This window comes from Schistocerca americana, chromosome X (genome assembly GCF_021461395.2).
Source record: "Schistocerca americana isolate TAMUIC-IGC-003095 chromosome X, iqSchAmer2.1, whole genome shotgun sequence".
In the NCBI taxonomy this organism is placed as follows: Eukaryota; Metazoa; Arthropoda; class Insecta; order Orthoptera; family Acrididae; genus Schistocerca; species Schistocerca americana.
This window is the reverse complement of record NC_060130.1, coordinates 470,688,173-470,703,168: the sequence shown is the minus strand read 5'-3', so window position 1 is coordinate 470,703,168 and position 14,996 is coordinate 470,688,173. Positions and strand designations below refer to the sequence as shown.

At 46.2% G+C, this 14,996-nt stretch overlaps 1 protein-coding gene across 1 annotated transcript; it reads right to left on the bottom strand.

Annotated features, from left to right (window-relative positions):
• Positions 1-6,593: 6,593 nt before the first annotated feature.
• LOC124556074 (anti-sigma-I factor RsgI2-like) lies at positions 6,594-14,640 on the bottom strand. Its single transcript, XM_047130101.1, has 2 exons — positions 14,614-14,640; positions 6,594-7,451 (listed from the first exon to the last, which is right to left on the bottom strand). The coding sequence occupies exons 1-2, from the start codon at positions 14,638-14,640 to the stop codon at positions 6,594-6,596; spliced, it is 885 nt and encodes a 294-aa protein (XP_046986057.1).
• Between the last annotated feature and the right edge of the window lie 356 nt (positions 14,641-14,996).

Here is a 14,996-nt window from a genome sequence, read left to right as displayed (position 1 = left end):
AATACTTACTTGGAACGATTTGTAAAGGTTCACTGACGCAATGTCTACTCCTATGAAAACTGTGACTACCAATATTTTCGAAAACTCGGACTGTTTTTGTAATCTTCAGTCCGAAGACTGGTTTGATGTAGCTCTTCGTGCTAGTATATCCTGTGCAACGTTTTCGTCTGCTAAGTACTACGACCTATATCGATTTGGACTTCCTGTACCCTTGGTCTTCCTGTACCCTTGGTCTTCCTGTACCCTTGGTCTCCCTGTAACCCCCTCTAAACCCCCCCCCCCCCCACTCCCAACCACTTCCTTTCAATACCAAATTGACGATTCCTTCATGATTCTGAAAGTCCTGTCAATCGATCCCTTCTTTTAATCAAGTTGTGACATGGATTTTTCTCCCCTCAATTCGATTAAATACCTCGTTACGCGATATACCCATCTAATTTTGAGCATTTTGCTATAGCACCACATTCAAATGCGTTATTGTAGTGTTTGAAATCTCAAGTTTCCCTACCACACAGGGCCACACTACAGACACAGAAAAGACTACCTTACCCTTAAATTATTACGTATAAACAAATTCTCTATTTCGGAAATGGTTTCCTTCGTGTTACCAGTCTGCCTTGTATATTCACTCTGCTTTAGCCATTATCAGTTGCTTCCTTCCCAAATAGCAAAAATTCTCTTAGCGTTCAGTTTCTCAATCTAATTCCCTCTGCATAGCCAGATTAAATTTCACTAAATTCCCTTTCCGTTGATTCACATTCGTTAATGTCCACTTTGACCTGTTTCCCATGCGCTCGCTATACACTCCGTTTAATAGCCCTTCAGTCCTCTGCTGTCTGTGACAATAAGAATGTCACTGGTAAACCTCGGCTATTATTTCTTCACCCTGAAGTTTCGTTTCTTCTCCAAATTATTCTTTGGTTTTATTTACTGCTTGCTCAACGTACGGATTTATAAGATCTAGGATATGACCAACACTGCCTCTCTCCCTTCTCAATCACTGCTTCCCTTTCATGTATTTACCGTTAAGACTGCCATCGGGTTTCTGTAAGAGTTATATATAATTATCTGCCTATGTTTTGTGTTTTATTCTTTCTACCTTCCAAATTTTAAAGTGTATTCAAGTCGACATTGTCAAACTTTCTCTGATCCTAATATTGCTATAAACGTAATTTGGATGCAACTTATCTTCTAGTACACGTAGTAGGGTCAGTATTAGGTGTTCAAGCATTTCTCCAGAACCCAAACGGAACTTTCCCGAAGTCGGCTTTTACCAGTTCTTCCATTCTTCTGTAAATAATTCGTGTCAATATTTTGCAACCATGAGTTACTAAAGTGATAGCTCGCTATCGTTCACACCTGTCTTCCTTGGATCAGGAATTAGTACATTCTTCAAGTCTGAGGGTATTTCGCCTCTCGTACATCTTGCATGGACATGGAGAAGAAATAAAAACTTTGAGGTTCGCCGATGTCATTGTAATTCTGTCAGAGACAGCAAAGGACTTGGAAGAGCAGTTGAATGGAATGGACAGTGTCTTGAAAGGAGGATATAAGATGAACATCAACAAAAGCAAAACAAGGATAATGGAATGTAGTCTAATTAAGTCGGGTGATGCTGAGGGAATTAGATTAGGAAATGAGGCACTTAAAGTAGTAAAGGAGTTTTGCTATTTGGGGAGCAAAATAACTGATGATGGTCGAAGTAGAGAGGATATAAAATGTAGGCTGGCAATGGCAAGGAAAGCGTTTCTGAAGAAGAGAAATTTGTTAACATCCAGTATTGATTTAAGTGTCAGGAAGTCATTTCTGAAAGTATTCGTATGGAGTGTAGCCATGTATGGAAGTGAAACATGGACGATAAATAGTTTGGACAAGAAGAGAATAGAAGCTTTCGAAATGTGGTGCTACAGAAGAATGCTGAAGATTAGATGGGTAGATCACATAACTAATGAGGAAGTATTGAATAGGATTGGGGAGAAGTTTGTGGCACAACTTGACCAGAAGAAGGGATCGGTTGGTAGGACATGTTCTGAGGCATCAAGGGATCACCAATTTAGTATTGGAGGGCAGCGTGGAGGGTAAAAATCGTAGAGGGAGACCAAGAGATGAATACACTAAGCAGATTCAGAAGGATGTAGGTTGCAGTAGGTACTGGGAGATGAAAAAGCTTGCACAGGATAGAGTAGCATGGAGAGCTGCATCAAACCAGTCTCAGGACTGAAGACCACAACAACAACAACAACATCTTGCACACCAAATAGAGGAATTTTGTCATGGCTGGCTCTCCATAGGATATCAATTGTGAGGAATGTTGTCTACTCAAGGGTTCATGTTTACATTGCTTTTAGTGCTCTGTCAGATTCTTCTCGTAGTATTGTCTCAGATCTCACGTTCAGTTACTTGGACTTCCCGTTCGGTAATAGAGCCATAAAGTTTTTTCCCTTCATACATTCTGTGTATTCCTTCCACCTTCCCCCTTGATGTGTACTAGCTTGCCACCTGAACTCGTGATAATCATGTAGTTCTTTCTCCTAAGATGTTACAATTTTCTTATAGGCGGAACATTCCCTCCCCTAGTAATATGTACTTTACAGCCTAGAATTTGTCTAGTCGTTCCTGCTTAGCCATTTTCATCTTCAAGTTTTAAATATATTTATTGCATTTAGCCTGCTTTCATAAATTAACTATCCCCTGTGATACCCAGGGATTGTTACTAGACTTCGTCTTTTTATCTGTGCAAGCCTCTGTTGCTTCCACATTTCACTTCTCAAAGCTATAAGTTTGTGTTGTTTCCCTTTCTCCTGTTTCAGTCCAACGTTTCCTAATGATCCTTCCGAAACCAACACTATCTGGTTCTTCAAATTTATTCGGGCCCCATTTTCTTACTTTCATACCTATTTGCAATATCAGATTAAATATGAAGTTATTAACAATACATTATGGTCAGCCCACAAATGCCACTGTCAATGTCTTAATTCAGAACCTGCTTCCGAAATATTATGCAAACCATCAGACACCTTCTGGTGTCCCCAGGTCTTCTGTCATGATTCTTAAATAGTGTTAGCGATGGTTAAATCATGCTGTGTACAAAATACTACCAGGCGGTTCCTGTTTCCATTTCCCTCATTCCTACTGTCGAATTTATAATCAGCTATTTAAATTGAATTTTCATATACCTTGACTATTTGAAAAATTTCATAATATATTTTCTCTCATCTTTGGAGCTAGTTGACATAAAACTTGGACTGCTACAGTTTCTATCTTGGTTACGATGTGTTCACTCCATTCATCGTAGCTGACCCACTTTCTTAGTTTCGTATTCGTTTTTTGGCCTACTTCTGGATTACTTCTATTTGATTTTATGTTGGTAAACTCGCACTACGTGATGAAAGTATGTGTGTTCCTGCCACTGAACTGCACTCATTCTTACCGACTTCAACAAATCCATTCCTTTTTAAACTATCTAACCTGCATACCGGATTAAGGGATCTAACATCACATTCTATACTCCGACCTGTAGAATACCAGTTCAGTTTTTTCTGGAGACGTCTTCTTTACAAGACCCCACTTGGAACTCTGAATGGGGGATTGTTTTATCCAAGAGGAATCCATCACAATAAGCCATATAATAGAATACCTTGCTTAGGCAATTGTCAGCAGCATGAACAAATTTTACAAACTGTATCATACTGTGCTGTCTGTAATGATGTTACTTTATTTTGCTGCCGGTTTCGTTTCTGAACCACCATAAACAGCAGCTGTAAAACATACTAAAGTGGACAGTGGCAAACGAAATACGAAGAAAAGAGAAAAAATTAAATCGATCGAAATACTCACGAAAATTACCACATGTAGTAAGCTACATGTCATACATACATTGACAGAAGTTGCCACAAAAGGCATAACTGCCAAGACAAATCCAAAATTGTCAAAAGATTAAAATATGACACAAACATCGATGAGCATCAAAAAGACAAAGAAGTACCAAGACAAAGATGACAGTCATGACAATACAAAGAAGTTGCCATTAAATACTTCTGTGATTATCAGCTTATGTTATGCACGTGACTGATATTACATGAAACACCAATAAAATACGATGTAAGATAAACAGGATTGATGACTGTAAGAATATAAAATATTTTACAATCCAGTCAAATTCAAGCATGTAAAATAAAAGCTACAGAGCAATCCATGAAATTCAAATCAGTCAAGCCATATCTGACGAAAATAGTCAGATTAATAGGAAATAAATAAAATTTTTAGGAGTGAAGGAAAATACAAAAGGAATGTAGAATATGTAGATGACAAACATCTAAAATTTTATGCATATGCTCCAATCTAACCAGAAATATTTTATGAAGAAACATGCTACACTTTGGTTAGAAAAATGTCATCTAAATGTCTACACAATCAGGAAATGAAATTAAATTTCGTACAGATCAAAATTAATAAAGTATGAATCTACACTTACACATTGAATAAAAATATTTAATCGACATTACTAAAGTGTCATAAGCCAAAATAAAGAACTAGCATACAGACAATAATTAAAAAAGGAAGAGAAACACTCAATTACAAAATCGAAATACAGATATCATATGAATATACAGGGTGATTCAAAAAGAATACCACAACTTTAAAAATGTGTATTTAATGAAAGAAACATAATATAACCTTCTGTTATACATCATTACAAAGAGTATTTAAAAAGGTTTTTTCACTCAAAAACAAGTTCAGAGATGTTCAATATGGCCCCCTCCAGACTCTCGAGCAATATCAACCCGATACTCCAACTCGTTCCACACTCTCTGTAGCATATCAGGCGTAACAGTTTGGATAGCTGCTGTTCTCGTTTCAAACCATCAATGGTGGCTGGGAGAGGTGGCCGAAACACCATATCCTTAACATACCCCCATAAGAAAAAATCGCAGGGGGTAAAATCAGGGCTTCTTGGAGGCCTGTGATGAAGTGCTCTGTCACGGGCTGCCTGGCGGCCGATCCATCGCCTCGGGTAGTTGACGTTCAGGTTTCATAACTAACCTTTTTTCGTAGGACTCTCCATACAGTTGATTGTGGAATTTGCAGCTCTCTGCTAGCTCTGCGAGTCGATTTTCCTGGGCTGCGAACAAATGCTTGCTGGATGCGTGCTACATTTTCATCACTCGTTCTCGGCCGTCCAGAAGTTTTCCCTTTGCACAAACACCCATTCTCTGTAAACTGTTTATACCAGCGTTTAATACACCACCTATCAGGAGGTTTAACACCATACTTCGTTCGAAATGCACGCTGAACAACTGTCGTCGATTCACTTCTGCCGTACTCAATAACACAAAAAGCTTTCTGTTGAGCGGTCGCCATCTTAGCATCAACTGACGCTGACGCCTAGTCAACAGCGCCTCAAGCGAACAAATGTAAAACTAAATGAAACTTTATAGCTCCCTTAATTCGCCGACAGATAGTGCTTAGCTCCGCCTTTTGTCGTTGCAGAGTTTTAAATTCCTAAAGTTGTGGTATTCTTTTTGATTCACCCTGTATTTTGAAGTGAAAAAACCAGGGATACAATGAGAAAAATAATCTTGTCACAATTTCTAATTTTCTTGTCAATTGTTTCTATGATAAGTTAAAGCGTGTACGACATGTGATACATGTGATAATTTTCGTATTTAGATTCATCGGCATTTCGTTTTGTATTGTCACATTGTCCACTTTCGTGTGTTGTAGTTGCCGTCGATGATGGTTCAGAACTAAAACCGGTAGCAAAATAAAAGTACATTACAGACAGCACAGTGTTATGCACCATATAATAGTTGCATGTTTTCGAAATAGTGACGAATGTAGCTTCTACCTTGGTTTCAGCTGTCACGGTTCATAGTGTTCAAAATGTTCTCCAGATATGATTCATTCGTTTCCCTTTAATCTTGTACTGTTTCTCTTTTTGAGTGCGAGAATAGTACTGTCTTTGTTAGCACTAGTTGTGGTTTTAACTGGTAAGTCTTAATGTTTCTTAAACCATCATTAGTGTTTCATACGGGTCTGCGGTGCAAAATGGCACAAATTGTCTCTACCAGATTTCCAATACCACTTCTGACACTTTAATTCAGCTAACGTAATTTTGCCACGTTTTTTATAACTCTGTAATAGTAATGTAATATGTAAGAATCTTAAATTTATTCATGGGAATCGGAACCACCTCAACTCCCCTTCCGCCCCCCCCCCCAACGCCCCCAATGCATCCAGGGGGCCTCACAATTACTGTATGTATGTGCTTATCTGATACAGGACCCTCTAGCCCTTGCAGCAGCACTTTTTTCTGTGCTGCAAACCCAGTCCATCATTTTCCCTTAGGATCACTAGACTACATTCACTCGCCTGGCAGTTTGGGAACCCTTCTACTACTTCCCCCACGTACGCTTCTGGGATGTTGTCTCCCATCTGGTTACAGATGCAAATCCCCCAATCCACAGCTTTTGAAGAAAAATTATCCTCTAGCATCTCACCAGAACAAGATCTCTTATAGATGCTCCCTTCCCAAGTTTCAATCTACAAGTCTGTCTTTACAGATGTCTAAATCTAAGAACAAGTAATAGTCCTTAAAGCAGACTCTGGTGGTCCCAGTCCACCAGAACTGGCGTGTTCTGCCTCTGTCTGGTGGCTCCAGTGCACTGAATCGTCCCACATAACCTGATACAGAAACCACATGTATTGATACCATCTCCTTGCAACCATTGGGAGCAAGTGGCCTTGGGTGTGGCCTTGGGTGTGGCCTTGGGTGTGGCCTTGGGTGTGGCCTTGGGTGTGGCCTTGGGTGTGGCCTTGGGTGTGGCCTTGGGTGTGGCCTTGGGTGTGGCCTTGGGTGTGGCCTTGGGTGTGGCCTTGGGTGTGGCCTTGGGTGTGGCCTTGGGTGTGGCCTTGGGTGTGGCCTTGGGTGTGGCCTTGGGTGTGGCCTTGGGTGTGGCCTTGGGTGTGGCCTTGGGTGTGGCCTTGGGTGTGGCCTTGGGTGTGGCCTTGGGTGTGGCCTTGGGTGTGGCCTTGGGTGTGGCCTTGGGTGTGGCCTTGGGTGTGGCCTTGGGTGTGGCCTTGGGTGTGGCCTTGGGTGTGGCCTTGGGTGTGGCCTTGGGTGTGGCCTTGGGTGTGGCCTTGGGTGTGGCCTTGGGTGTGGCCTTGGGTGTGGCCTTGGGTGTGGCCTTGGGTGTGGCCTTGGGTGTGGCCTTGGGTGTGGCCTTGGGTGTGGCCTTGGGTGTGGCCTTGGGTGTGGCCTTGGGTGTGGCCTTGGGTGTGGCCTTGGGTGTGGCCTTGGGTGTGGCCTTGGGTGTGGCCTTGGGTGTGGCCTTGGGTGTGGCCTTGGGTGTGGCCTTGGGTGTGGCCTTGGGTGTGGCCTTGGGTGTGGCCTTGGGTGTGGCCTTGGGTGTGGCCTTGGGTGTGGCCTTGGGTGTGGCCTTGGGTGTGGCCTTCGTGCCCCCACCAGGTACTGGTAGCGTTCTTCTCAAGTGGAATCATAGTGATGTTTACCACTACCTCACTCTTACCTGTCGTGCATTTCCCCTGATTCTTGTAACACCCTCTGGGAAAACTTCATTCATAGCTATGTGGACCCCTACCCTCCATGTCTATAGGAACTGTTTTAAGAATTGCCCTGGCAATGTTGTGAAGAGTTTGTGTACATTTTAAACTATGTTTACAGTGAACATGTGCCACTCCACACATCTTCGAAGGCTATGGCTGTATCTCCCTCCTGATGGTGAAGTCACAGAATGTGTTGTATCTGTTGTATTCACTGCTGCCAGCTTCCTACACCTTTCCAACTCCCTGTTCAATTCTATATTCGTAATCACTTGTGGGGTAGAACCATATCCACTAACTACAGCAAAATTATCGAAAACTTACTTACAGAGCTCTATTCTTGTCTTGAATACTGGTGCACCCACTCTTGTGTGGCACATGGCTTTTATTTGGCCATAGTTTTTTTCATTTGCAGCCCTAGTGTTCCCCCTCCATCCGTTGAGGAGTCCATGATGAACTGTGTAACAGTGATCACTCCCAAATCATCCTGTCCTTCCCTCACCATCTCTTGTGGGTAGCCCATCTGGGTGGATGACCACAAGCCTGACCAGAATACCTTAACCTCTGCCATTACCCTTAGCACCCCACCACACAGAGGTATGAATGTCATTGAACAAGGCATAAGTGCAGTCAGTCTATTGGCAGCTGACTTAGCATTCTCCTATTACTCATGATCCCCCTATCGGAAGACAGTACGTTGTTGGACCTCGGAAATTGTCGTGGCCATCAGCGATCGCAAGATAGGCTTTCCAGTGCCAAAAGCCACATGCATCGATGGAGCACCTCATTGCTTTGGAACTGTATGTGAATGGGTCTGCTATCTAATAAAACAACATAAACAGTAATGCTGGGAAGTATTACTGCTGTTGATCAATGTACTCTTTCTCAGCTTTGGGCAGTTCAGACCTCTACAGATGCTAGTCCCCCACAGGTGTACCTCGTATCTCCTAGAATGGTGCTGTCTGCACTGATCCAAACACTGTCACCGAACATTTTGCTTTGCATTACGTGCCAGCATCTGTGGTTGAGATTCATCAGCCTGCATTTCATGTCCTCAAACAGCAGGTGGAGCCCCCCCCCCCCCCCCAAGAAGTCCATAACTCTTTTGTGGATATGTGCGTAGCGAGCATGGGACCCAGAGCTAATGTGGCCCTCCTCCCTTTCCAGGCTGCATACCCTCCCTTTCCGCATCCTTACCCGTCCCCCATCTTCGCCGCCCCCCTCACCTCTAGCTCTTTCCTTCCCTTTCTCCCACTCTGGGAGTATGGTTTGTGCCTACGTCCGGAGATGGACGCTCGAAACTGTTACAATCTCCTTGCTTTCTATACTTGCCAGTCTTCGTCCTTCCTCTGTCCTTCTCTTTTCCTTCCCTCTTCTCTTTGCCCTTTTCTCCGCTTCGGCGTTTGAGACCCCTCTTCTTTCCTTTCCCTTTCTCTTTTTTCCTCCCTGTGCATGTCTGAAGGCCGACCCACGCACTTCCATGTGTAGCCGGTGACGGGGTAACGCGTAATTCCCCGCCCTGGGTAGACAGGTAGGACACGTACATACCCCCTGGTAACGGCCAGGCCCAGGGAGGGGTGATTACCCGAGCTGATACCTTCCGAAAGTGCCGATTGGTCCCTCCGTCCGTTTGTCCCGAGGTGTGACCTGAGGTGTGAACAATCACCTAAGGCGGGAGTGCCCTCAGAGAGGGCCCCCACAAGGGAGGGGCGCGCCATCAGAGACTCCGGTAATCATCGGGGATTCTTCCGCAATGGTTTCCTCACCTTCCACTATGTCTGCTCACAAGCGTAAGTTCACAGAGTCTCAGCCACAGACAGTTCTCCCATCGTTGCCACAGTTCCTTGTTTCTCGGTCTGACGAAGGTCACGACTTCTCCACGGTCAACCCTTTCATTATTCCGAGAGGTGTCGACGCAATTACAGGTCCTGTAAAGTCTTGTTCCAGATTACGGAATGGCACCCTGTTGTTGGAAACAGTCAGTGCCCTCCAGGCACAAAAATTGCTGCGTACCTCACTACTACACACCTTCCCTGTCCGGGTGGAACCGCACCGTACATTAAATTGCTCGCGTGGAGTCGTTTATACACGCTCCCTCGATGGATTTTCTGACAAAGAAATTCAGCACCACCTGTCTGACCAGGGCGTAACGGCTGTTCATGGGGTTATGAAAAGGGTTGACACGAACATCATTCCAACCCGCACTGTCTTCTTGACCTTTGACAAAGTTCAACTCCCATCGAAAATCAAAGCAGGCTGTGAGATAATTTCTGTTCGCCCTTACGTCCCAAACCCTACGCTTTGCTATCAGTGTCAGCAGTTCAATCACACCAGCCAGTCCTGTTCCAATCCTGCCAAATGTGTTACGTGTGGCAAGGATGCCCATGAGGGTGCTTGTCCACCTCCATCCCCTCGCTGCATCAACTGTATGGGAGACCACGCTGCTTCCTCTCGAGATTGCCCGGTTTTTAAGGACGAAAAGCTCATCCAGGAAATTAGGGTGAAGGAAAAGGTGTCGAACTTTGCTGCTCGAAAATTATTCGCCAGTCGAAAGCCCACCGTGCCTCAGACAGGAAAATACAGCACTGTCCTTGCTTCTCCTCAGCCAACAAAGGAGGCGGCCACGCAGACTTGCGACCTCACCTTTAATGCCACGGTTGTCAGATCGGCCAGCGCCGAGATCGCCCGTTCAACCTCTCACCACTTTCGCCTGCCCACTCTTTGGCTCACCCTTCGTCGGGTTCTGCTAAATCTCGAGCCCAAAAGTCGGACACCAAGTCTTCGAAAAAAGAGCATACTCGTGAAGAGGTTTTATGTACCGCAACTTCACAACCATCGGTTCCTCCTTCATCTAAACATCATACTTCCAAGAAGGCTACGAAGAAACCCTGTTCCTCTCCTTCTCCGCTAAGGCGTGTCCCATCTACAGCGCCACCTGGTGGAAATCGCCCTCGGCCGTCTTCTGTGTCGCCGAGGCGCGCTGCTGGTGGCCGGTCAACCGGCCGATCGCTGGTGGCAGGAGCTGCTCCTGACCAACCTATGGATCAGGATCTTCTGCCTTCGGCTGAATGCCATTCCATGCTGTCGGTCGCAAGCTCTGAGCAGTCGTTGAGTTGACAGCACCCTTGGTCACGTTCCTCCATTTTCTGTTCACCCTATGTCCATTATCCACTGGAATATCCCCGGCATTCGAGCCAATCGGGATGAATTGTCGATCCTCTTACGATCCTACTCGCCGGTCATCTTCTGTCTTCAGGAAACAAAGCTGCGTCCCCATGACCGCTTTGTTCTCCCTCATTTTCAGTCCATCCGATATGACCTCCCCTCTGTTCAAGGCACTCCAGCCCATGGAGGACTCATGATTTTCTCCATGATACTCTCCATTATCACCCAATCCCCTTAAACACTTACTTCCAAGCTGTCGCTGTCCGTCTTTCCCTTTCTGGATATACCTTTTCTCTTTGTACTGTATACATTCCATTGTCCACACAAATGGCACGAGCTGATCTCCTTCATCTTCTTGGTCAGCTTCCACCCCCCTATTTGCTGGTTGGGGACTTCAATGCCCACCACTCGCTTTGGGGATCTCCACATCCTTGTCCACGTGGCTCCCTATTACTAGACGCTTCCACCAAGCGGATCTAGTTTGCCTCAACACTGGGGTCCCCACATTTTTGTCTGCCTCCACGACAAATTTATCTCATTTGGACCTTGCGATCGGTACTGTTCCGCTAGCTCGGCGCTTGGAATGGTTCGCCCTTGATACACACTCGAGTGACCACTTTCCATGTGTCCTTAGACTGCAGCCTCGACTGCCATATATGCGCCTGCAACGCTGGAAGTTTGCCCAAGCCGATTGGACACTTTTTTCGTCTCTAGCGACATTCGATGACCGTCGCTTTCCCAGCGTCGACGATGAGGTCACACATATTACCGACGTTATTCTTACAGCTGCGGAACGTTCAAAACCACGCACCTCCGAATTGCCCCGGCGCCCCCCAGTTCCTTGGTGGAACGAGGCATTCCGTGACGCAATACGTGAGCGGCGACGTGCTCTTCGCATTTTCCGTCACCATCCTACTTTCGCCAACTGTATCCGCTATAAGCAGCTCCGTGCGCGATGCCGTCGCGTCATCCGCGATAGCAAGAAGGCAAGCTGGAAATTCTTTATTAGCTCATTTAACACCTTCACTCCCTCCTCGGAAGTTTGGAGTCGGCTTCGACGGTTCTCAGGCGCGCCTAGTTTCTCCCCAGTCTCTGGGCTCACTGTCGCGCATGATACCTTAGTGGACCCCGTCGCAATTTCTAACTCATTGGGTCAGCACTTTGCTGAGATTTCGAGCTCTTGAAATTACCCGCCAGCGTTTCTCCCGAAGAAACGTGCAGCGGAAGTGCGACATCTTGCTTTCTTCTCTCAAAATCACGAAAGCTACAATACTGTTTTCTCCATGCGGGAACTCCAACATGCCCTCTCTTCTTCTCGCTCCTCCGCCCCAGGACCGGATGGTATCCATGTCCAAATGTTGCTGCATTTATCAACCCATAGTCTGCGTTACCTCCTTCGCCTTTATAATCGAATTTGGACCGACAGTACTTTTCCCAGACGATGGCGGGAAGCTATCGTCGTTACCGTTCCGAAAACTGGAAAGGACAAACATCTCCCCTCTAGCTATCGCCCCATTTCTCTCACGAGTAGTGTCTGTAAGATTTTGGAGCATATGGTGAATTACCGTTTAGCTTGGTGGCTGGAATCCCGCAGTCTTTTAACACCTGCCTAATGCGGATTCCGAAAGCATCGTTCGGCAGTTAACCATCTTGTTGCTCTCTCCACTTATATCATGAACAATTTTCTCCGGAAACGCCAAACGGTAGTAATATTTTTTGATCTGGAGAGAGCATACGATACCTGTTGGAGGACAGGCATCCTCCGCACACTGTTCTCTTGGGGCTTTCGAGGCCGGCAGCCCCTTTTTCTTCACGAATTTATGGCAGAGCGGGTGACCACTACTCTCTCCCGTACTTTCTCCCAGGAAAACGGGGTGCCCCAGGGCTCCGTGCTGAGTGTTGTACTGTTTGCCATAGCTATAAATCCAATTATGGATTGTCTCCTTCCTGATGTCTCGGGCTCCCTCTTTGTGGACGATTTTGCGATCTACTACAGCTCTCAACGGACCAGCCTTCTTGAACGACGTCTTCAAGGATGTCTCGATCGCCTCCACTCTTGGAGCATCGAAACAAGCTTCGGTTTTTCTCCCAGTAAGACCGTTTGTGTTAATTTTTGGCGACGTAAGGAGTTTCTTCCACCCTCATTACATCTAGGACCTGTCAACCTTCCGTTTTCGGACGTCGCTAAATTCTTGGGTCTTATGTTCGACAGAAAACTGTGCTGGTCCTCCCACGTTTCCTATCTTTCGGCTCGCTGTCTGCGATCGCTTAACACCCTCCGTGTCCTGAATGGTACCTCCTGGGGAGCGGACCGAGTGGTCCTTCTCCGCCTCTATCGCGCCTTAGTGAGCTCGAAATTGGATTATGGAAGCATAGTCTACTCCTCTGCTCGGCCGTCTATTCTTCGGCGTCTCGACTCTATCCATCACCGTGGATTACGTGTAGTGTCTGGAGCTTTTTACACTAGCCCTGTGGAAAGCCTTTATGCTGAGACTGCTGAACCTCCGCTGTCCAATCGGCGAGCAGTCCTTCTGAGTCGTTATGCTAGCCATCTGTCTTCCATGCCTGCTAATCCAGCCCATGACCTTTTTTTCGACGCTTCCTTTGATGTAGGGTATGCAGGCCGCTCCTCCTCCCTACTACCCCCGGGAGTCCGCTTCCGTCAACTGCTCCATTCTCTTTCCTTCCGCTTTCCAAAAACCTTCTTGACAACTTGGGGTACAGCACCGCCTTGGCTCCGTCCCAGGATCTGCCTGCTCCGTCACCTTTGTCGATTTCCCAAGGATGGTACCCCTACATTTATCGTCGGGCATTTGCTGCTCTATATGCACAAATGTCGGACGCCACATTTATTTACACCGACGGCTCGAAAACATCGTTAGGTGTAGGGAGTGCCTACAATGTTCGCGACACCGCAAATCAATTTCGGCTTCCCGACCAGTGTTCGGTGTATACTGCGGAGCTTTACGCTGTTCTCCAGGCTGTCCACTACATCCGCCGCCATCAGCGGATACAGTACGTTATCTGCTCAGATTCTCTCAGCTCTCTCCTCAGTCTCCAAGCTCTTTATCCTGTGCACCCTTTGGTCCACCGGATTCAGGACTGTCTGCGCTTGCTCCACCTGGGGGGCGTCTCGGTGGCGTTCCTCTGGCTCCCGGGACACGTTGGTATCTGTGGAAATGAGGCGGCCGATATTGCAGCCAAGGCTGCAGTCTCTCTTCCTCGGCCAGCTCTTCCATCGATTCCTTTCTGCGATCTCCGGAGCGTTTTATGTCGTCGTGTTGTTCATTTATGGCACGCGCAGTGGTCAACACTTCCCCATAATAAATTGCGGGAAGTGAAAGCTCTTCCTTGCGCTTGGACCTCTTCCCCCCCGAACACGTCGTCGGGAGGAGGTAATTTTAACTAGACTCCGGATAGGGCACTGTCTTTTTAGCCATTGACATCTTTTAAGCGGCGATCCTCCCCCACTCTGTCCCCACTGCTCTCAGCTGTGGACGGCAAGACACCTTTTAATTGAATGAATGCCCCTATTGTAATCCGTTACGCGCCCGTCTACAGCTATCGCCTGATATATCGTCGATTTTAGCAGATGACACGCGCTCAGCCGACCGCGTTCTCCAGTTTATTAGTGCCAGTGAAATGACGTCAGTCATTTGAAGCTTTTTTTTTGGGGACAACCAACCGCTTTCTGTAGTGGATTTTTAAGCCTTCCTTCTGCTTTCAGTTTCTACAATTTTATGACTTTGTTCCCATTGCTGCTGGTTTTCAATTTCCGTTTTTTTTACAGTTTCCTAAGTCACGGACCGGGCGCTAATGACCATAGCAGTTTTGTGCCCTAAAACCAAAACAAACAAAAAAAGCAGGTGGAGCGAATTCACTTACCTTAAACCGCCTGCCACCTGGAGCCATAAAAGGCTCGTTCAGTGGATGGGAAATAGTCAGTGCCCTAGCCCTTCGCCCTGAAATAGATTCAGGGCCACATTGCTTCCATAGTCAAATGCTCGAACAGCTGTCTGAGGATTCCTAACGTTATAGCCTAGTAATCTGCAACTGCATCTTGAGTGCGAGTGTTCATCTCAGAGGTGAGAAAGCGTAATCGTACCAGTACTGAAACTGGATAAACACCTCCCTGAGCTGGGCTACTTTCGCCCAATTAGTCTAATGTTCTCAGTTGTTAGAATGTATGGTGAACTAGTTGCTGAGCTGGTATTTTGGGTCTTGTGGTCTTATGGCACTCTCCCGTGGCAGTTCACACAAAGGCTACT